Raw genomic sequence first — 22,989 nt, 5'->3', positions numbered from 1 at the left:
TCCACTGAAGCATTTGGTCAAAGAAACACAGATTAAATGTTTCCTTTGTTTCTGTGTGAGCTGTGGAAGGTTATCAAATAGGTAAGTCTGAGTTCACCTGACAGACTCAGCTAGTGATTGCTGTGGGTCAATAAACGAGTCTTAATGCAAAGCGTCAGCCACAGGATACAATGTAAATCAGCCATCTGTGGCTTTGAAGATCAACAGAGTCTGTTTACACGGGCATTTGCTGGCATGTAGAAAATAAATGACAGCAGAAATGGATGGGTGGATCAAATAGAGACGGAGGAAACAGGACTTCAAACGCCTACTGGACTTCATTGAAGGCAAATCACCCGAAGCATCTCAGAGGCGCATTCCACAGCTAGTGAGACCGTGCGGTGTGCGAGCATCAGCAAGTGACGGTTTCAAACGTCCCCACAGCAGGTTCAGGTTCATAGAAAAGGATGATCTTGGATTTCTTTCGCTACTGTGATTATGATTGTCAATTTGATTTTGATAACTGACCAAATAAATTAATATGCTACAATCACTTGCACATCACTTCATCTAGATCATACTACTAATTTCTTAGTTCTTTATTGAAGCAACAGCCGCTCGATTGCTGTAATCTGGCTGACATGTTGGTGGGCCTCAAAGAAGCAGTGGCTTTGATTCTCAATACTCCTCTAATCAAAATCATGTTGGTGTATTGTATTAGTTTTAGTAGAGGTAACGTGCAATATCTTTCGTTATATTGGTAAGGAGCCTTATGAAAGTGTTATATATGAAATAAAGAAATCACATGTTTTTGCAAGTATATTTATGACTCTTTGTGTTTGTTACTACGTTATAATCAATTCAGTCCTTTAAGTTAAATATCTTTATAGAACTATTTCGTCATATTTGTTGCAATTTATGCTGTCCTCTTAACGAGATCTCACGTTTTTTTTTAAATGTGAGACTGGTTTAAAGAAAAATACTGTTTTCATTCATGTGAGATATGCTTGGCAGATTATAGGCCTATTTACAACAGTTTAAATATTTATATATTATTTTTGCAATCACGTTTTTTGGCCCAACTCAGAGTCTTCTGTTATAGACCGATTATAAGAAGGCAGATATTTCAAATTTGATTGCCCTGCACTGTCGTTGCTTTCAAAGTAAAAGCTTCAACACGATGGTTTAAATAACAAGCTCGATGTGAGCTTCCAGCTTAAAAGACTAAAAAAAGCAATGATTTTTTTCATGTGCGGTAAATAGCATGGTGTTCACCTCAGTTCAGTTTTTTTTTGTTCACTTTAGCGTCATTGCAATGAGGAGGAATTGCGTTCGTTTTATTTTGAAACCTACAACGGGAACACAAACACAGTCGCTTCTTCCGGTTTCATCTAGCTGGCTTCATCTGAGGTGAGCGGCACACCTCTCCACCCAGTCAGCATCATCGGTGTCCGTGACAGAGTGAGGAGGAAGACTTCTCCAGCAGAATAAAATCAGCGAAAGAGTAACAGGACACACTGAGGCACCATTTTTCTTTTATTATTTGCGGGTTAGGTCGTTCACCATGGAGCCTTCAAACAGTCGCCCTTCAGAAGGGGGTAAAAACCCCTTCGTGCACGAGCTCAAATTGACCATGACAGAAAAAATAAAGGTAAGACAGTAAAGGTAATAACAAGTTATAAACTGTGTTTGTCTAAGATGATGTTAGATAGACATCTTCCTCTGTCCTCGTACCACAATGTGCTGCTTGTTTAGTGACTTTCCTACACCTAAACTTTACCGACGCTTTAATGACGCTGTTTTTCATGACTCTTATTCGGTAATGTTGACTGGAATAAAAACAGCCGAGGAAAACACAGAACACGGATAGGGTTTCAATAACCGACAGCAGTGTGGTAATGCTGTGTGACTGTCTAGGAAAAAAGTTGTTTTCTGGTTCAGGTCCGACACTCAGCTGAAATGACGACAAACAGGTTAAAAGGACAAAAACCGTGTGGTGACAAATCTAGTTTCTGTTCCCCTTTAAAAAGCAAAAGTTGTGTCATAGCGGATTTAAAAACATGCTGTGAATTTATTCAGTGTTGAGGAAAATCATGCAAGAGTAAGAGCTGCTAATAGAAAACGTAGTCCTTTTTTGTCTTTTTTTAAAAAAAAAAACGTTTGAATGAACTCTATTTTCTCAGAGATAAACAGCAGCACCTGCTCAGTCTTACCCACACAGCAGTAACTGCCATGCAGACCCATTTCCTGCATTGTTGGTGTTATCTGAAGCTTTGTGGGTTCATTGTGGAGTCAGCCACTTTCCTCACATTTTCCTGGATGGGTGTGTAAAGCCAGTCTTGAATCTTAATTGACTGTCTTTTGCATGCAAAACAATGCAAAAGACAATTTGCATTGTTTGTTTATTTAATGTTTTGTTTAATGACACGCCTACTGTGGATGGGAAGACCTTGCAAGACCAAAACCCCGTTCACTATCATATTGACCTGATTAGCTGGCACAGTGACACATGTTAATCAGCCCAACATACACTTCACTTCTGTTAGGCCACAGTTCTGCATTTCCAGCTGCTTCCTTTCACTGAGTGCACACACAGTTGGGCTGTGTTCACGCTTGAGTTTTAGCCGACGGCTAAACAAGCTGACAGCTAAACAAGTTTAATGTGTACTCAGATAGTCCTCATTAGGCTGCCGGAGTGGTGAAAGCCTGCACAGCAGCAGGAAAAGCAAAGATGGGAAAAGTACAGTTTAAATAAGGCATGTGCTCTAAAGCATGGAAATGTTGAAAAGACTCTTCAGCAGGACAGCTGTGGCTTCATTCCTGCATCAGTTGGCTCGCTGCTGGAGGAGAGCAGTATGGCTGAAATGATTCCTTATTAATCAAGCGGTTCAGCAGATTTTCTGACTTAAGTGATTTAGAGTCTGCTGACAGCATGCCAGTGTCCTAAAAGTTACTGATCAACTGAAAATCATGTTATCTAGTTAAAGGTATATGAAAACATGAAGAGAGCCCTGATCGACCCCCTCAGGTTACCTCTCCCATAGCTCCAGGGCCCAGAGGTGTCTGCTTTCATGCTCAACAAAACATACAAGGGTATGAAATTTGGTTCACTGCCGCCTAACCATTAACAAATCCACCGAGATGACTGAAAAAAAAAAGTCCTGCGTGTGTTTATTATCAACCGCTTGACATTGGCTTGCTGAAAGCTTTTACCTCCACCGTCCCCTCTTATTAGTGCCTGAGTGTGTCAGTTTTTCAGTCGGCGTGTGCTTTAGGTTGGAAGCGTGTCTGTGCCATATGACCGCAGCAGGTCATCGAAGGTAAACATGACCATGTGTGTGTCTGTGTCTGGTTCACACCTCCTGCTGCTCTGCTTCCAGAGGGACGCTTTTCCACTTGCAGAACCTGTGAAGGGTTTATACGCTCGTGTAAACAAACACGTTTTGCCTGAAGGAAAACAAGGAAAGCGACAAAACGCAACTTCCTCAGTGCTTTTGATTCTAGAGATATGGCTGCATGGTTGCTTAATGCTTATGAATCTGTTTGCTATAGACTGTAGATTGGTGCTGCTCTTCCTGGAATGTCTTTTCTAACTTCCCAGCAAACACGATCACAGCACCGTAAACCAACCAGGTCAGCAAATGAAGCTCATTCCAGCTGAGTCACACGTTACTGAACGGCCAACAGCTGCCAGCTCTCAAGGTCACAAACAAAATGCCTGTGACATTAAACAGAGCTGCGATGTCCGGCGAATGGATGGGAATTAATACCAGACACGGCTTTAACAGTGCGTGTGTGTATAAAGTTGTGTTTCTTTTGGCTTTGATCTGCTACTGCCTGGCTTCAGTTCCTGCTGCACGGCAGCCGAAATATGACAAATGGTAGGACAGGTTAAGTGCTTCCTGGGTACGCATTCACTGCCTCAATGAAAACAATTAGCCAAGAGCAATTACCTTCCTAACGGGTTAAAACTGTAGCGAGCCACAATACACAGGGGAGTAATGTATCTTGGGAAAATGGTTTGTCAGCGGAAGTGTTAAAATATTTTAGTGGATTTTGATCCGTTGTAATCGTCATCAAGTTTACCATTTGAGGATTATTTTTTCTGAAATAGGTGGTTTGTTGAACCTCTAAAAATTGAAATACCCATCATGATATCCCAGTATCAGTCACTCCTATGGCCTCAATCATACAGGCCCAGAGGCCGAGCCCTGAGATTGCATATTCCCCTCAAGTGGTGTCTTGGGGTTTCTGGCTACTGTGTGAAGTTGGTCACAAAGAGGGTGCTAGACCAAAAAGTTGCTTGTGATTGATTTAGGGACTATCAGATTGCTGCGGATGCCACTAGTCTGCATCGAAGACACTGACCGGTCTGCAGATATTTGCTAACAACCACTAGTAGTGAAACTTTTAAAAGTGTGGCGCTGTGAGGTACAGACAAAATGTGCACATCTGCAGCTCTGCATGTCAATTCGTGCAGCACAACCTGTAGAACATGGTCTCAAAATAATTTTTAATATTTCTTTGTACAAAGGGGAGCCAATAACTACAAATGACACGTTTTGCCACATGCAAGCAGACATAAATATTGTAGCTGTGCATCTATAGAGCCAGGGGTCGAGGGACTTTAGGTCAGAAATAATAAAATAGTTCAATCTTGATGGCAGTGGTCTCTACCAGGATGACATTTTCCCGATCTATAGGGCATAAGAGGTCACTGACTGGTTTAATGAATATGGAAATGACATGAATCATATGCTATAGCCTTCACATTCACCAGATCTTAACCTAAGTGAACACCTATGGGAGAATACTGTTCCATCACTTCTAGCTAACTTTCTGCTGCCTGGCCAGACCCCTGTGTGGTTTTTTGTCACATTTAAGGTACGTGCCAGATGTTTTGCTTTGTTTCTTTGTGTGTGTAGAAAGTGAAAGTAGTCAGAAGTAAGATAGACTGAGTCACTACATTCCTTAAATGTCTCCTGAAAGTGTTAACGCAACCATACATAGAGATGTACACGTATGTGTGTCAAGATTGTAGATTCCTAGAATCTCTTTAGCATCAGGTACAACAGAGCAACCTCATCAGTTACTATGACGTGACAAAGAAATTCAGTGACTGCTTTAATTTTTAGTGGGTGAAAGATTAAAATGTTCAATATTGAACAAATTGAGCGTTAATGTACAATAAGAAAAAAAATCGACATCTGTTGATCTGTAGTCACTTTTATTCAGTGTGCTGTAAGTGAGCTCAGCGCTCTTGAAGTGCATTTCTACTGCAAATTTCAAATCTTCAGCCAAGGATCAGCCGGCGTTCTCCTAAAACACTGGAAACTGCACCCCTCTGCCCCGCCCCTGCGTTTTCTTATGCCACCTCTTGAGAAAATGTCAGCAGATCCTCCCAGATGGACTTGTTAAGCTCTGATGGTGACGCACAAGCTCTGATGGGTGGAGAGAGGCGTTCGAGCATTATAAATCACCCCCATTGCTGTTTATTTATTAATGCAGCCCTGAAGAGTGCACCTGGGTTCCTCCAGATAGACAACTACACAGGGAAGAAGAGAAAGATGGAGCAGGAGGGGAGGGGGAGGTTACATATGACTCCCTTGAGGGGTGACAAAAAACACACCAGTGCAAAGTAGGAGGAAAACTATAAAAGGAAGAACAGCAAGATAAATGAAGGTACAGCTGAGCGACTTGGAATAGAGAGTGAGAGACTGATGGATGGATACGCGAGAAGCATGATTGTAGATCACTGTAAGGCATTGGAGCTCAATGAGAGGGGGAGCGCAATAAATGTGTAGAATGAAGGGATTAAATAGAGGTCATACGAGCAAAACGAAGGAGCTTGTAAATGTTACACAGTTTGAATTTGACCTTGAGGCCGTGACTTTGTGACGCTGTTGGTGCAAACACGCCAAATCTCTGTCATTACACATTTATGTAAAATTATTGCGAACTAAACCCAACACACGTGAACTTTTGTTGGCAAAACCCAATGAGAGTCATCCAGTCACCATGAGTGACCTTTACTAAACAGAAACACTAACAGAATCCTTTATGGTCATAACATTAGGCAATAGAAGTAGCAACTAACTGTCAGATCTGAGGCTTATTTAAGGTAGTTCATGAGTAATCCCGGAGATTTGATGTGTAGTCATGAACTCTGGTGGACAAACAGAATTTTTCAGGGGTTTTGTCAGAAAAAGGATGTGCGGCACAATCTTTCCAGGAGTGGACATCCCACCGCATTCAAAGACCAGACTGTTGAGTGCTCAGGCTACAGGCCTCAGTTGGCATGTTAAAAACAAACATGTCAGCACATCTCAGGTTTGTAAAGATGCAACTGGACAAACCACAAGACTTCTGCAACCATGTCCTTGTACAGATGAGACCAATTGGTTTAGATCAAACACAGTATATCAGCACACCTAATACCTCACACCAACTGTCAAGCACATCGTTTTGATTTAAAGCACACGATCTAGACACCTTGTCATCATTGAGTCGACCATGAACTCTCCTGTATACCGAATGATTCTTCAGTCTTCACTGCAAGTAGAAGATGGCTTTAGTCAGCATGGCTCAATCGGTTGATTTGTGGACTGCTGTTCTTCAAAGCTTTGATATTAGCAATGTAGCTGTTGGAGTTGAGGTTTTTTGTAGGAACAAAGATGTATTAAGCAAACGCTGGATCTGACTGAGAACCTGAGGATGCCGTGTATACTCATTCAGTAGCAAATTGCGAGTCACTGGCTTGCCACACCCAAAAACACACAAATAATGGGATCTTTTACATAGTCTGTGGTTTCAAACGACACCAGCTGTAGAAAGGGCTGTGTGTGAATAAGAGTATATTTTAGGATGATTTGCTGTTAATATATTGAAATAAACATTGTTTAGATGCAAACACAATTGAGCCTATATCCTCCCTTTATTCTTACTCTAGGTAATCGGCATTGATAGTGCAAACCGCTGATTTGCGTTGGGCCTTTAAAGCGCGATTAGACAAGCACAGTGAGTGTTAATTATGTGGTTTTGTGTTCTGCTAAAGGCACAGATGGAGTGTTGACACTGTAAAATGTAATGGCATGTTTCTCAGCTCTATAGGAATGTATGCTATGCTAATTATTGTTTTTTTGACAGTTGGCTAAAACACAGCAGGGATGTTACAGTAAACAGCAGGTTGTTGAAGTGCAGCAGCAGTGTAACTGTTTGTGTCTCTGTGTGTTTCGTCCCTGCAGATAGGACTCATGTCAGTTACAGTTTTTCCGGTGCGGCTGCTGCTGGTCTCTTTCCTCATGCTGCTGGCGTGGCCCTTCGCCTTCACTGCTTCTCTGGGACGTTCGGAGTTTGCGATCGAGCCTCAGTCGTGGTGGAGGAGGTGGGTTTGTGTGAAAGCACCCGTGTGCTACTAAGACTTGTGGGATTAGAGAGAAATGTGTAAAAATCTCAGCATCCTGTAAATTGTATTGCAATATATAATTATAAATTGAGATGCTGACTGTTGCCCTCTGTCTGCTCAGTATAACATCAGCATGCTGGTATGCTTTTATACAAATGTTAGTTGTGTGAATAATTAGAATGCAGCGCTCTGTCATTTTTACAGGTTCTTCGTTACTGACAACCTCTAAAAAATAAAACATTGAGCCCATTGTTGTATTTAAAACACAGAAAACACAACATTAGTGAAAAAGACTGTGGATTAATAAAAATTGTTGCTAAAAACATGGACAGATTTAGCCACTCACTCACAATCTGAAGATAAATGTGTTCTATAGCAGGGGTCTGATGATGAGTGCCATATCAACCATTGCATTAGCAATACATTTAATAACGCTCTATATCAACAGTTACACACTATACAGAACAACTTTATAGAATTATATTTGTTTGCAGATGTTGGCAAATCAGCTATTTTGAAAGAAACTCCAAACAAACACTTTTTATCAATAACAAGAACACCAACAGCAAATGAACTGTACAACAGAAAATACAAATGCTATTTATGGTCTCCTCACAACACTGATAAGAAAAATAAACTGGGCCAATATGGCATGTTTGTTAATACAGAGACACACATGTTAATGTGATCTCTGGTCTCCCACTCAGAGACACAGGTCTCCGAGTGTCCAGCATTCAGGGGCTACCTGAGGACTCGTGTGAGAGAAAATCTGCTCACAAAGACATGTCGAGCCAAATACTGTCAATAAGGCCTCTGCAGTGTTCTGAAGACAGTAAAACTTGTCAGGTAGTGACGTCCATCAGGTGAAAATGAAAGCTCTGTGAACACGCACAGCTGTGGATTCCAGCTGCGTCCGTAGTTCTGCAAACTTTGACCCCACAGAGTCGAGCTTTTCAGTTCAATCAGCTGCATTTCGATGTCCTCTGTGTCCAGTTAATGCGAGACAAATCCAGCTGCTCATTAAAGCTTTCTGGTTTGATCAGAAAAGAAAACATTGATCCATACACCTGAAAGTCACAAAAGCTCATTGTGAATTGTCTCGAGTCTTCGAATGTATCCATGTATTTCCGTGGTGTGGGGCTGTTCGATATAACGATATATATCGGATGACGATATAAAACATCTATCGTTTCATTTTACGCTATCGTTTGTTTCATGGTGTCGCAAAATAAACTGTTACGGCAATATTTTTTTATCGTTTTGATGGTCACTGTAGTGGCTATATTCATTTCTTAAAGTTCTCTCTTTCTCTTATATTTAATATAACCACACTACGGACGGACAAGCGCCTGTTTTTATGTGTTGTCGTTAGCAACAACGACGGTAACAGCATCACGTGTCCGCTTGTTTATGTTCCACATAAACCTTTCACAATAAAGCTCAAGATCCTGTTGAGACTTTTCAAAATAAACGGAATCACGTGAAAGAGCAGATTATTTACGGATGAGAAGTAAAAAAAGAGCCGCCAGGTGCCAAAAAATAAACCTTAGACTCAAACGTTAGAACAGGCTTTTCCCCGCAGCACGCCGTGTAATAAATCCTCACAAAGAAAACGGCGGCCGTTACAACTTATGTCTAAAAATGTATCGTTTCATGCATCAGTTAAAACACTCGACTCCAGCTACATGACGTGCAGCTGGAAACACTTCCCGCAAGTCGAGCTGCCCGAGAGTCACAGAATTTACAGAAAATGTTACATTTTTGTGATTTATATCGTTATCGGGACGATAGCATTCTTATATCGGGATATGAGATTTTGGTCATATCGCACAGCCCTACCGTGGTGCTGATGCTGCGCTGAGCGGACAGCTCCCTGAGGCATTCGAAGTGTCGGGAAGTGTACATTTCAACATCGCTTGAAAACTCTGCCAGCTAGCAACGTCCCTCTGACCGGTAGGGGAAGTGATTTTTAGCCAATTACAAGTTGAATCTGGTAGTTGGGGTTGTTAGCTAAGATACCGTCATTAAGAAACAACACAACTAATGTGTCTATGCGAGCTAATTTGCGATGTGCACTGGTGGCCCGACCGTAGATATTTATTTTTTTATGCACCTTCTCAGATTAATTCACTGCATGTCGTGCCATCAGTTAACCCTTCGTGTGCCAGCTGTGACACGAGGGCCCAGGGTTGCCGACCTCTGATCTATAGAGCATTGCATCTGTCTGTGTGTCCTTCGTCAGGTTTATAGACCTGTGTCTAAGAGCGATCATGCGAGCCATGTGGTTTTGCGGAGGTTTCCACTGGATCAAAGTGAAGGGACAACGGGTAGAACCCTCTGAAGCGCCCATCCTCACTGTGGCACCACATTCTTCTTACTTTGATGCCATCCCAGTCACTATGACCATGTGCTCCATAGTCACCAAACTGGAAAGCAGGAGCATCCCAGTCTGGGGTAGTAAGTGCACATTTACTGAAATTCCTATACTAATGTACAGCATATGCACAATGTAACAGAATGCATTCAGACAGGTAACTACATTTATTTAGCTGAGCTCTTTCTTTCTTTCTTTCTGTCTTTCTGACAGAGACTGTGCATTCTGTTAAGTCAACTCTCCATCACTTTTCTTTTATTCAGTGTTTTGAACATTAATTCACTTATTATTATTTTTATTATTATTTCTCTTGTTGTGGCTTTCTTCCAAAATCCACCTCTTCATCGTCCTCTCCCAGCTTTGATCAGCTACATCAGGCCAGTGTTCGTGTTTCGGTCAGACCAAGACTCGAGACGAAAAACTGTCGAGGAAATCAGGCGGAGAGCGTGCTCTGGAGGGAAGTGGCCTCAGGTAAACTACATGCATATACGCATAAGGACACAGAGATCTGATCTCAGCTGACACCTGGGAATTTAAAGGTGATGAATTAAAAGCGAGAGCAAATTCGAACAAGAAATGAAGAGCGATTTGTGTCTGTTGCAGATCATGATATTCCCGGAGGGGACCTGCACCAACAGGTCGGGTCTAATCTTATTCAAGGCTGGTATGTATTCATTGCACTTCCTGCTTTGGCCTGACTGTAAAGATAGTTTATTCTTACTGGTTCTCAATAAAACTGCTCTGAACTCGTCATGCATGGAAACTACTTTGATAAAATCTCATTCATTTCCATCTAGACCCAGAAATTGTCAGAAATTTTCACTCGATGGTAAAAGGCTCATTATTACACTGTAAATGAACCACGGCAGACCCGTTCATGTTTGCTTGCATTTCAGCATCTACGTTTATTTCCACAGTTGTTGGTGCTGTAACACTGCAGTGTTAGGCTGCGGCTTTCCAGCCACCAGCCTCACACACACCAGCAACAACAAACACATTAAACAGACTTTTAAGGCACTGAGGTGTGATTGCGGATGATGCTCAGGTGTGTCCGCCTTCCCTGTAGCTGCACTGCAGACCACGCCCCGCTACATACCCGCATTGCCCAACTGAGGCCGGGGAGCCATCTGGCCGAATCAGCCCTGACCATCGGCACCCCCGGCCCAGCTACCGGGAGGTGTCCATTCAGGTGGCCACCCACGTATCCAGTGGGGCTGGTGACGAGGTGGGTCTGGGGACCGCCTGCATGTCCAGCAGCGGCTTGGCGGGCGGCTGCCGCACAGGATCACACAATGCACCAGCCTCTGGTGGAAGTCCGGACAGCATGTGGACCTCTGGTTTGGCCGGAGCCTCGCGCGCCTCAACCTCCATCTCTGGCTGCGCCAATCTCTCACACACCTCGTCCTCCACCTATGGCTGGGCAGGTGCATGAGTCAGTGGTGGAGGTTGCTCAGAGGCTCTCCTCTGGGGGAGCAGGAACGGGTGTAGTCCCCTGCCTGGCAGCAGCCGCTCCCACCCGTGGAGTGGGTATGGGCGCGGAGGCTGGCTGCATCCTGCCTGGCCTCACCCTGGTGGTCAGGATGGGCGCCAGAACAGTCTGGACCTCCTCCACTCCCTCGCTATCGGGGAATGCCGGTGGGGGTGGCAGCGGTGCTGGCCAGAACCCGATCAGAGCTGCCAGATTTTCAATCCTCTGCCTCCCATGTTCAATCCAGTCCGGGAGTTCTTCTTGCTGGCAGCGTGACACCGCCGGCTGCAGTTTCACCATGCCGCCTGCTGGGTTTCGGCACCACTTTAAATGAACTATGGCAGGCATGGCACCACAGACCATGCCCCGCCACATACACCATCTCCCCCTCCAGACTAGTTGCAAGCAGCGTAGTCGAGTAAACTCATTTTACCTACAGCCGACTTTGAGCGTAAGTGGGACCGACCGGTGAAACTACATGATTTAATGTGTAAAATTTCAGAAAAAGTTCAGGTAGTTCACTGCGCAGACTATCGTGTAATCACAAAATAGAAAGTTGTCGTTAATTCACAGAAAAATCTTTTTTTTTTAGTCGATAAAAAAAACAAAAACAAAACACCCCAAATAGTTGCTAAAATCCGATGTTTGGGTTTTTTGTTTTTTTTCACATGTAATTGTTTATCTGTTAGCTCATTGCTCATGTTGTAGTATGGATGGCACTGGGGGGTGGAAGTGAAAATACAGCTAAGTTCAAAATCTGTGTGCTCCTTCACATTTTCTAAAGCTGTCTAGTGGACTAGATTGGAGTCTTGGCCGGCCTGATTCTGGCCCCCGCACCTTATGTTTGAACCCCCCCCCCTTTTTTTCCTTTTGCTTGTCTTCTCTGATAAACATTTAAGTGATCAGACTGTTTTGTATCTTTCTACTTTAGACTTTTTCTAACAGGATGAAACAAATACATGAATAACTTCATGTATTTAAAACATTTGTGACAATTAGGTTCATTGTTGCCTTTGTTGCCTGAGGACTGTTTGGTTATAGTTCTTAATAGTGGGTGTGTCTGTTAATGGAGACACTTGGTGTGTTTGCTTTGTTCGGTATACATTTCACGTAGTGTGCGTGGACTTGTAAACGATTATTTATGAATGAGGCTGACTCCATGGCTGTCAGCTCGAGGTGTAGGTGTCTGGTTAAATGAATTTCTCTTTTGACACAGTGAGTCTGGAGGTTCAGTGACTTGCTTCAGGACACAGAACTGTTGCACTCATCTCTTTATGGTCTTGATTTCTGCTCACATCCCGTGGGTGTGGGTGTGGGTGTGGATATGATGCGTGACGTTGTCAGCCATTGTTCCCTGCCTGCTCTGTCTAATCCCCTTGCTTCCAGTCCATAATTCGGCCATTCGCAGTGAGCCTTGTGGGTCACACTCTGTCCTGCTTTCACTCACTGTGTGTGTGTGTCTGGTTAGATCATTGTGCGATGTGTTACCGGTCCTCTCTGGATGTGTCTCCTCTTGTTACATCTCATCACTGGCTCCCAGCTCAACAGATAAACTGTGTGTGTGTGTGTTAATGTGCTCTGCAGTTATGTCCTTTTCTCGTTTCAGTCTCTTAATAGAGCGTTTCTTTCCTCTTACTATAGTCCATCACTATCATTCAGATGCTGCAGATCTCTTTCACTCCTCTTCACGTTCTCACAGTCTCACGAGAAACCCGATTAATTATAACTTTATTCATTTTAAATGCAGGTCTCAGCCACTCATCAGTGTTTGTTGGAGGAGACTCTTTGTTGATTTACACCCGAGTTAATATGCCAGCTCTGTTTCATCAGCCTTTCCATCGCTGATATTAAACAACTATTAAAATCCTCCTCGCCCTGCCTCCAGGGCTTGTTATTCAAATACACGCTGAGCTAGGTGATTCATGATGCATGCATCTGGTTTTCTTTTACTTACTTACTGGTGGTGACTTTCAGCTTGAGCTACATGTTCACTGTTTTGCTGTGATATAAGCAGCTTCATTCACAGCAGCATCAGGCAGATGTTTTATTCATCAAAACTCTAAAAACCTATTGTATGGTCTGTGGCCAGCGTTAAACAGCAGATACACAAAGTTGGTAAACTGAGCCTGATGCTCATGTGTAATATTTGTAACCCTTTGCAATCCATTCATAAGTTGCTGAATAGCTTGAGTGGGTCTTTGTCCAGTGATAAATATTGTATGTAGCTTTTATCAGCCTGCCCATCATCAGCAAGATATAATAGAATTCAATGGAAACGCTCTGTCCCTGTTCCCGATGTTATTTTGAGGTTATGATCTCATCACTGACTAAACCAGTTGATGCAGTCCAACTCTATTCTTTTTCTTTACTCATAAAATATATTTGGAAACCCCCTCCCCATCATTTTCCATCACATACTGCTAATTTCACAGTTACTTTGACTCTATAAAAACAAATAAATTTGACGTGCCTGACACAAGACAAAGAAACAGGATTCAAATAAAAGCTTTGAGCTGGGTTTGTTTGATTGTTCTCATCACCTTCCTCCTCCTCTTGTCTTCCTCAGGTGCTTTCATCCCAGGACTCCCAGTGCAGCCAGTGATACTACGCTACCCAAACAAACTGGTATATACCATAAATCCTGTCCTCTTCCTTTTGATCCTATTCTGTGGCTCCTCCCGTACCTGCAGCTTTAGACGTAGGTCACGTCTATAGTGACTCCACGTACACTATACACACCCACACTGACACGCCTGTGATGCAGTGAGTTCTTTCCTTCGCATTAGTGTGTTCCTCTTGTGTTGAATGAGCTCATGTTGTAGTGGGATGATATTTCATCCTTTGTTTGTCTCTCACGCACACACGCATCGTACATACGTGCGCATGCACACATGCACACAGAGGTGTCATGTCGCTCTCGCAGCACCTCTCCCCGCTCTTTCATTAAACATGCAGCTCCTGTTACCTCGTTTTTCTTTTCATTCCCTCGAAAGCCTTTGTCACTGTTTCCCGTGGTGCTCGGTGTACTCACCGCGCTGACGTCTTTGACACCGTGGCACCGCAAGACAGTTAAGTGAGGCAGAGAAGGTGAAAATAAAGGACAGGGTGACTGCTTCTTAGTTTGTTTTTTCTCTGCGCACCACAAGATGTGCGTCCATTCAGTCTCTTTGCATTTGTTAATTTAGTGATGGCCGCCTTCTTCGATGCGAGGTCAAGTCAGGTCATGTTTGGCAGCTCTCACGTTATGAGACTGAGTGTGGAGTAGCAGCACGCAGGAAGTGTTGTGGAATTAAGGGGTTTTATGTTTTTTTTTATTCTTCTCTCGGTTGGGGGTGAGCAGAGGGTCCACAGCTTTATTTCAGTCGTCCTTCCTTCAAGGGAGCATCGCTATTGGTTAATGCAATTTTGAATTGCAGCCTGTTGTGTCTGACTTTTAAATGTGATGGCCTTGAACAATATATTAGACTATTTCCATCTTATAAAATATAAAGTGAGGTGTTTTGCTTTCACAAAGCAAAGTTGAGGCTTCAAAAACAATATTCTGCAAACCAACAGGTGGTTTTTCTATACAGGCGAGGATCTCTGCTATGTTTCACTGTAATAAGTGTGCCTCACAGTGATTATGGATACATAAAGAGTTTGTGGATTTGTATAAAACTGCTTCGTGGGGTGTTTGTTTCTCTCTCCACAGGATACCATTACATGGACGTGGAAAGGTCCCGGAGCGTGAGTGTTTCTTTCTCTCACACACCTTTGCAGTCACTGTGGGAATACGCTGGGGATATGTCTGCGAGGCTGTGTGTCCAGGACACTTTTGTTCCGTCAGGGAGCGTTTTGTTGTACAGCATGCAACAAAAAAACACACCAAAAAAGGGACCAGGTGCTGTTTTTTTAGCCGACCAGAGCAGAGAGGTGCATGTGTAACAGGCTGGTTAAAAGCAAACATCGTCGTCGGGTGTGATCGACTCCAGCGCATTCCCAGGGTTACATAGAATATACACAAAACAACAACACGCACAGTCTCCCACTCTGTGTTATTAAAGTTAAAAGCTGTTTGTTTCCATCAGGGTGTAGATGAAGCTGTTCTGTCTTCCAGGTTTCACATTTTGTGGCTCACTCTGTGTCAGCCTCATAACTCCATTGAGATTGAGGTGAGCGGTTTCGTATGACAGAAGTCAGCAAACTGACTTATTGCAATTCAGCATTTATTATGTTGCCGAGCAGCATGATCAGTGTCACAACGACAAGTCTGAGTTGAACTCTCTCTTTAGTACTTGCCTGTTTACAGTCCATCGAACGAGGAGAAAGAAAACCCCGCGCTGTTCGCCAGCAACGTCAGAAAGCTCATGGCCAAGTAAGTGTGCGATGATCAACGCACGCTTGCTTTGGATGTTCTTGACTCAAAACTTTCTCTCTGTCCTCGTAGGGCGTTGGACCTGCCGCTCAAAGACCTGTCCTTTGATGACATTGAGATCAGCCTATCGCGCGGCCCTCTGGGCATATATGATTATCGCAGCCTCCTAGAGTTCAACCAGCTAATATGTCGTTTAGGGTAAGTGGTGGGAGACTGGAATGACTAGTTAAACTGCTTGGTTGATGGGTGCTGAGTCAACACTTTGGGAAAAGTGTGTAAACACTGCCACCTATTGGTGGCTGAGCAGAAACACACACACCAAAACCAAAAGCCAAAACAAAAAACCCCAATGAACTTCAATTTATGAGTATAATTATAACTATGTTGGACCTCTTTTTTTTTTAATTTTCTTCCCCCTGGATTTGTTTTAAAAAAGGCTGAGGAAACTCCACACTTTGTGCTGTCTTTTTTTAGTGTTGTTTCCAGGACGACTTACTCATATTTAATCTGGCTTCTTTGAGGTTTTTCCTTTTTTTGCTTCGTCCTAACAGACTGAGAGCAGCAACAACAGACGGGGTGCTTGAAGAGCAGGCCAGGAGAGCCAGGAAGCTGCAGGGAGACAAACTGGGTTTGGAGGACTTTGCCCAGTTCCTCAACCTCCCTGTTACAGACACACTTAAAGAAGTTCACAGCTTCTTTGATGAGGTAAACATTAAGGAAGTGCAAGATATAGCAAAGGGAAATGGACAAACGTGGATTTGATGTTAAGAAAAGTTGATAAAATTATTATTTTTTAAAGATCCAGCTATGCTCAAATAATCACACAAAGTTATAAAATGAGCTTCACAGAAAAATGCATAAAAATCTGTTATTTTCTTTCTTTCTGCAAAATATAAAAACGATTAAAATTCTTAAAATTTGTTTCGAAATTCACGAAAGTCACAATAAAATAAAATAAAGTTTTCATAGCAGAGAATAAAAAAGGTAAAGTTAATGAATTTTACTTCAGAGTTAATGTGTTTGCAGGGTGAAGGGAAGCGGCGAGGCATTTTGAGCAGGACTGACGGGCCACAGGAATGTTTAGGATATGAGGAGAATGTTTGGAAGTTTGGAGGCTTTTGGAAGAAATTGCAAAGTTTTCTTCTCCTGTATTTTTGATAGAAACTAGTTGTAGAGTTTTAGCTTTTTGTCATTGAATCTGTTTTTAGTGTTGTGACCATTTAAACTGAGCATAGTTTAAAACCAGATCTGCAAGGACACACAAAAGGTCTTATTTGCTGCCTTTAACATTCCACGACAATTTTCCAGAAACTCTTAAAAAAAATGAGCTGAATCCTTAAATTAAGACTAGATGGTTTTCTCTGTACTGTGTGAACAATCACACAGTTACAGTCTGACGTTAATATGGAGGCATGAACATTAGGCGTTGTGATGGTCCACAGGCATCAACAAATAGATGTTTTTCTTGCTAGTTGTGAGCTCAGCAGCTTCATCTGTTTGTAAGAAGCAGCCAACCATAAAGAAGCTAATTTAAAGGAAGGGGAAAGGCAACCGAAACAGTTATTTCACAGGCTCAGTATAAGCTAAATAAGGATTATTATGAGCTATGAGTCATCCAAAGCTTCTCTAGTAAAATTCTTCAGGAATAAAAATATGCAGCTGGAAAAGTGTAATGAGTCCACTTTAAATTTAAAACTTGGGCGTCTTTGTGCGTAGACTGAACTTTGTGTGGCTATCTAGTCCTAAATGCAGTCAAATACCATCATAGCCTCTTTAAAATAATAAAAATTATTTGATATTGATAAAATACTTTAATTGGTTGGGCTTGATAGTTAGCGGGGTAGATTCTGTCTATGCTGACCTCTCAACAAACATCCGTCCATCCATTTTCTTCTGCTTATCCGGGGCCGGGTCGCGGGGGCAGCAGCCCAAACAAAGAAGCCCATACCTCTCTCTCCCCAGCCACCTCCTCCAGCTTGTGTTTCCAGGCCAGTTGCGAGATATAATCTCTCCAGCGTGTCCTGGGTCTGCCCCCGGGCCTCCTCCTGGTGGGACATGCCCAGAACACCTCACCCAGGAGGCGCCCAGGAGGCATCCTTGTCAGATGCCCGAACCACCTCAACTGACTCCTGTCGATGTGGAGGAGCAGCGGCTGAATAGCTGAACTTCTCACCCTATCTCAAAGGGAGAGGCCAGCCACCCTTCGGAGGAAGCCCATTTCCGCTGCTTGTATTCTCGATCTCGTTCTTTCAGTCACTATCCACAGCTCGTGACCATAGGTGAGGGTAGGGGCGTAGATCGACCGGTAAATTGAGAGCCTCGCTTTTATACTCAGCTCTCTCATCACCACAACGGACCGGTGCAGCGTCCGCATCACTGCGGCCACCGCACCAATACGCCTGTCGATCTCCTGCTCTCTTCTCCCGTCACTCGTGAACAAGACCCCGAGATACTTAAACTCCTCCACTCGGGGCAGGGTCTCGTCCCTGACCCGGAGTGGGCACTCCACCCTTTTCCGGCTGAGGACCATGGCCTCACAACAAACATGTTATATTTAAATAAATGAAATAATTAAAGTGCTTGGGCTAAAAGTGGTCTATGTTTAGTTTGAAACCTTGTCTATATGGGAGCGATGACACCGCCACAAAGTTAAAATCAGGGTTAGTGCTTAGTAGGTGAATATACTAGAGACTTCATATGTACACCACAGTCCTCCATTTCAACCGATAACATGGTTAGATCAATGGATACTTGTGCTGTAAGTGTGGGCCTTAACCTGCTCCTTTTGTTCACCGATGTGTTTTTGTTCCCAGCATGGAGATGGACAGATAGACGTCAGGCGCTACGTTATCGCTCTGTCGACCGTTCGTCGACCCACAAAGTCCATGGAAACCCTCAAACTGGCCTTTAAGGTAAGTTTTTATACTGCTTACTCCGGTTTAACAAACACTGACCAACAGCTGAGCAAGTACACCTTGCTAGTATCAGCTTTCACCCTGAGAGCTGCCTTACTTCTATACGGCATAGATTTAACAGGGTGCTGGAACCATTCCACAGACACTTTGGTCCATAGTGACATGATGATGCAGATTTGTGAGCTGAACATCCACAGTGTGACTCTGCTGTTCCACCACATTACAACATGTTCTCGTGGTTGAGATCTGATGACTGTGGAGGCCATTTGAGTACAGAGAACTCATTGTCAAGTTCAAGAAACCAGTTTGAGATGGTTTGACTGGAAGCTAATCTGAAATTCTCAGATCAGCCTGACTGGCACCAGCAGCCACCTTTCTTCCTCATTCTCAATTTTTCAATTCAATTTTATTTATATAGCGCCAAATCACAACAAAAGTCGCCTCAAGGCGCTTCATAGATACAGAGAAAAGCCCAACAATCATATGACCCCCTATGAGCAAGCACTTTGGCGACAGTGGGAAGGAAAAACTCCCTTTTAACAGGAAGAAACCTCCGGCAGAACCAGGCTCAGGGAGGGGCGGCCATCTGCTGCGACCGGTTGGGGTGAGAGAAGGAAGACAGGATAAAGACATGCTGTGGAAGAGAGACAGAGATTAATAACAGATATGATTCAATGCAGAGAGGTCTATTAACACATAGTGAGTGAGAAAGGTGACTAGAAAGGAAAAACTCAATGCATCATGGGAATCCCCGGCAGCCTACATCTATTGCAGCATAACTAAGGGAGGATTCAGGGTCACCTGGTCCAGCCCTAACTATATGCTTTAGCAAAAAGGAAAGTTTTAAGCCTAATCTTAAAAGTAGAGATAGTGTCTGTCTCTCGAATCCAAACTGGAAGCTGGTTCCACAGAAGAGGGGCCTGAAAACTGAAGGCTCTCCCTCCCATTCTACTTTTAAATACTCTAGGAACAACAAGTAGGCCTGCAGAGCGGGAGCGAAGTGCTCTAATAGGGTGATATGGTACTACAAGGTCATTAAGATAAGATGGGGCCTGATTATTTAAGACCTTGTATGTGAGGAGCAGGATTTTGAATTCAATTCTGGATTTAACAGGAAGCCAATGAAGGGAAGCCAAAACAGGAGAAATCTGCTCTCTCTTTCTAGTCCCTGTCAGGACTCTTGCTGCAGCACTTTGGATTAGCTGAAGGCTTTTCAGTGAGTTTTTTGGACATCCTGATAATTCTCATGCTGGTTTGATTCCAGACGGTCCCCTTGACTGTGTCTACAGGCCTAAATGCATGGAGTTGTTGCGCTATGATTAACCTGTGCTTATTAACCAGTTTAACAGGTGTACCAGTGTAGGTTTCCTAGCATTGCGCTAACGCTTCGTGCCGGGTTCGCAGATGTACGAGAGCGAGGAGAGCGGGGAAATCCTGGAGGAGGAGCTAGCCGGCATCTTGGAAATCATGTTAGGAGTGAAGGAAGTGCGACTTTCAAGTGTGTGCTTAACGCTCGGACCCGACACAGGAAAGATCACTTATGGTAAGACCCTGTTTCTGTTTGTAACATGTTTTAAGCATTTTAACACATTGACAGAGATGTCAAATTATTTATAGGACCATTGTGGTAATGAGCCCACGTTAGAGATGATTGACAGCATCTGTCAGTGTGTTCCCCACTTCGTCTGTGCTGTCACCGTCACATTTGATTTCTTCTCGGCTTTACTGAAGAAAATAAATACCATCTGTTAGACGAGATTTTACATCCACCATCTGCCTTTTCTAGAAACTGTCAAAGCCTCTGTGAGCATTCTTTTCTTGTCCAATAAAAGAACCTTTTTATTTTTACCATAAAACAACCCATCTGCACAAAATAGCCACTTTCAGTCCGATCTCTAACGATCTAGAATGATCAGAGTAATTATGCTAATGCTGCTAAACAAAAGAGCTAATTACATATGCTGTTTAGATGCCACATATTACATGTTATATTTAAGTTTAGTGTGTTGATTAGTAAAAATGTAAAGTTAACGTTTGTTTTAATCTCACACTCCATCTCTGCCAGATGATCTTCTTCATTACATCCAGCAGTTTCCACACTTTGCTCTGGACTGCCTCCACTTTAAAGACCATCCACGGGATTTCTGCACAGGCCGATCTCCGAGCTGCAACGGCCAGAGCCGCAGCAAAGACGACTAACTCACAGACTCAAGCTACTTTTTTACCTTCTCTATCAGACCCCATCAATGCTGTCACAACGGTGCCTTCAAGTGCAGGTAGAGAAAGGGCAAAACTTTTAGGAAGAGTGTGAATTCCTGATCCAGATAATGTTTTTATTTTTTTATTTCTTTCTTTGCCTTTATTTTTAATGCCCACTATAATATTAAGATACATTTTGTGTGCTCCACAAATATTTATATATATGTTTATAAAGAACAGATTGGAAAAAGGAGGATTTTATGTATCCTTATGTATTGGAAGGTTAGCACTGTTGTTATCTCAGGCTAATGGACACTAGCACAATACCTGCTGTCGTTGCACCTGTATGGTTTCATTTCAAACCAGCATTACGTGTTGGTAAAGGCAAAAAAAATAAGTGTTGACACTTTGCATCTCGGCCCATATTTATGTGTTTATAGTCCCAGATTACTGCCATTAAAGTTTCACGCGTCACCAGCATATTGCAGTACATTTGCATAACCATTTGCATTACAATATCCAGACTGTGTGTTGCTTACTGTACAAGTACCTTTGAGGGTGTTACTGCATCTCACCACACATTCAACAACAAGCTTGTTCATTTTCGTGTCCGCTTTATGCAAAGTCAGAGATAACAGCTGTGGTTTCTGAGCTGTAGCACCAGCATCGTTCTCCTCCTCCTCCTCCTCGTTGGGCCTCACCACTGGGGTTTTGGTGCTGTGTTTAGATTGCATGGGCCTCTTCAGTGATTCTCTCCCCAGCAGAAATAACATGGAAACTTCCACAATGCATCGGCTCTTGCCCGCTCTCCTGACAGCAGGATTGGATGCGTTCCACTAGTAAATAGCAGGATTATCTGTTACTTTTTCTTTTTTTCCTCCACAATAAAAAAAGTTTTCAGAGTACTCTCGGGTTCAAAAACTGCTCTTAGAGATTAGAATCCAAAAGGTTCCCCATAAGAGAAAACTATATACAAATTAGAGCATGATTGAAATTACTGACAATTCTCAGCTTTAAATGACATTTCAGATGATTTTTCATGTGGAGTTTTAGTTATTAGTGAGAATCTGGATGAAATGTCTGCATTTACCCAGTCTGAAGTTAAAACACTCCCTCAGTGCTTTCACTCCTGCTTTTCAAAAGCACGACTAAAGAGGTGCCAGCGTGACAGCTGTCTGATTTCCTGCTCCGAGAGTCTTAATGAATGTGGGCCCAGATGTTAGACTGCTGCCTGCAACTACCTTCATACTTTCGTTTGTGCATGAACCTACAGTTATATGATGAGCAAAACAATTTCTCCACCTCTGCGTTAAACAGTTCGTAAAACACTGCAAAGGATGACGGCTCGGTGTTTGGATGAGCATATCTTTAAAAACTTGATAAATAACATGTCTTCGCTTTCACACATCGATCTCTTTTTTTTTGGTTTGTTTTTCTGCAGTTTGAAAGTTGACCTGTGATGGTCACATTTCATGCCTTATGCCTAGTTTCCATTATGTTTTAAAATTCAAAGCAGAATTCAAAGTTTTCTGCTTTTTATTTTATAAATACAACCTTCTGTTTTGTCATAGTCACTTACTGTGTTTACCCACTAGGGGGAGCTCTGCTTTTATAGTTGTATCTTAAGATGCTTTGAGTTCTCTAAAACTGCCTGACAGTGTTTGTATGAATCAATGCAGTGGGTCACGCTTACCTTAAAGCTATCATCAGTGGATTTTTGTCCATCTTTATCTGTTGTCATGTTCTGTGTTTTTCTTTTGATCATTATTAGCGAGTTAATGAAAAGGCAGTTCTGTTCATGCTCATCCTATTGCTTTCGTAAGACCTCTTCTCATCTCGGTCCACGTGGTGGCACTAGCTCCGTATGCTATGTACACCAGAGAGCTCATGCACCACTGCCCACCTGATGGACAGCAAAAGCATTACCTCATCCCTTGCTTTCATTCCTTGAGGTAAAAATAGACAGATTAAGCCTGGGCTTTGATGAGAGAAACCTACAGAGGAGGTGTGGAAGCAGGGAGAGAGGGATAGAAACGGAGGAGAGAAACTAAATGGATCGTTCTGCTCCAAATCCAATTCCTAATAGCTGCAGGGAGGGAGGGTGGGTGGGAGGAGAGAGAAGAAAAAACAGTCAAAGAAAGCAGAGAGGGAGAGTGGAGATATCACGTCTAACAATTAAGACCTGCCTTCGGGGTCTAGAGAAGAAGCTTTGTTGAGGACATATAAATTGCTCATTGAGCAGCGCCTCACTGCAGACTCCTTCAGATACTCCTGCCTCAAAGGAATATGCCATGA

General features: G+C 43.0%; 1 protein-coding gene across 1 annotated transcript; it reads left to right on the top strand.

Annotated features, from left to right (window-relative positions):
* Positions 1-1,390: 1,390 nt before the first annotated feature.
* Positions 1,391-22,781, top strand: lpcat1 (lysophosphatidylcholine acyltransferase 1). The gene is made up of 14 exons (XM_087835259.1): positions 1,391-1,630; positions 7,224-7,363; positions 9,627-9,841; positions 10,117-10,229; positions 10,362-10,422; positions 13,793-13,851; positions 14,918-14,952; positions 15,323-15,377; positions 15,498-15,580; positions 15,653-15,778; positions 16,132-16,285; positions 18,394-18,492; positions 19,900-20,038; positions 20,561-22,781. Exons 1-14 carry the CDS (start codon positions 1,544-1,546, stop codon positions 20,692-20,694), a joined length of 1,500 nt encoding a protein of 499 aa, XP_087691385.1. The 5' UTR covers positions 1,391-1,543; the 3' UTR covers positions 20,695-22,781.
* Positions 22,782-22,989: the final 208 nt, after the last annotated feature.

Source organism: Neolamprologus brichardi, chromosome 22, assembly GCF_056152115.1.
Source record: "Neolamprologus brichardi isolate AB-2024 chromosome 22, ASM5615211v1, whole genome shotgun sequence".
NCBI lineage: Eukaryota > Metazoa > Chordata > Actinopteri > Cichliformes > Cichlidae > Neolamprologus > Neolamprologus brichardi.
Note: the sequence above shows the minus strand (reverse complement) of the source record. Positions and strands in the feature narration are given on the sequence as shown.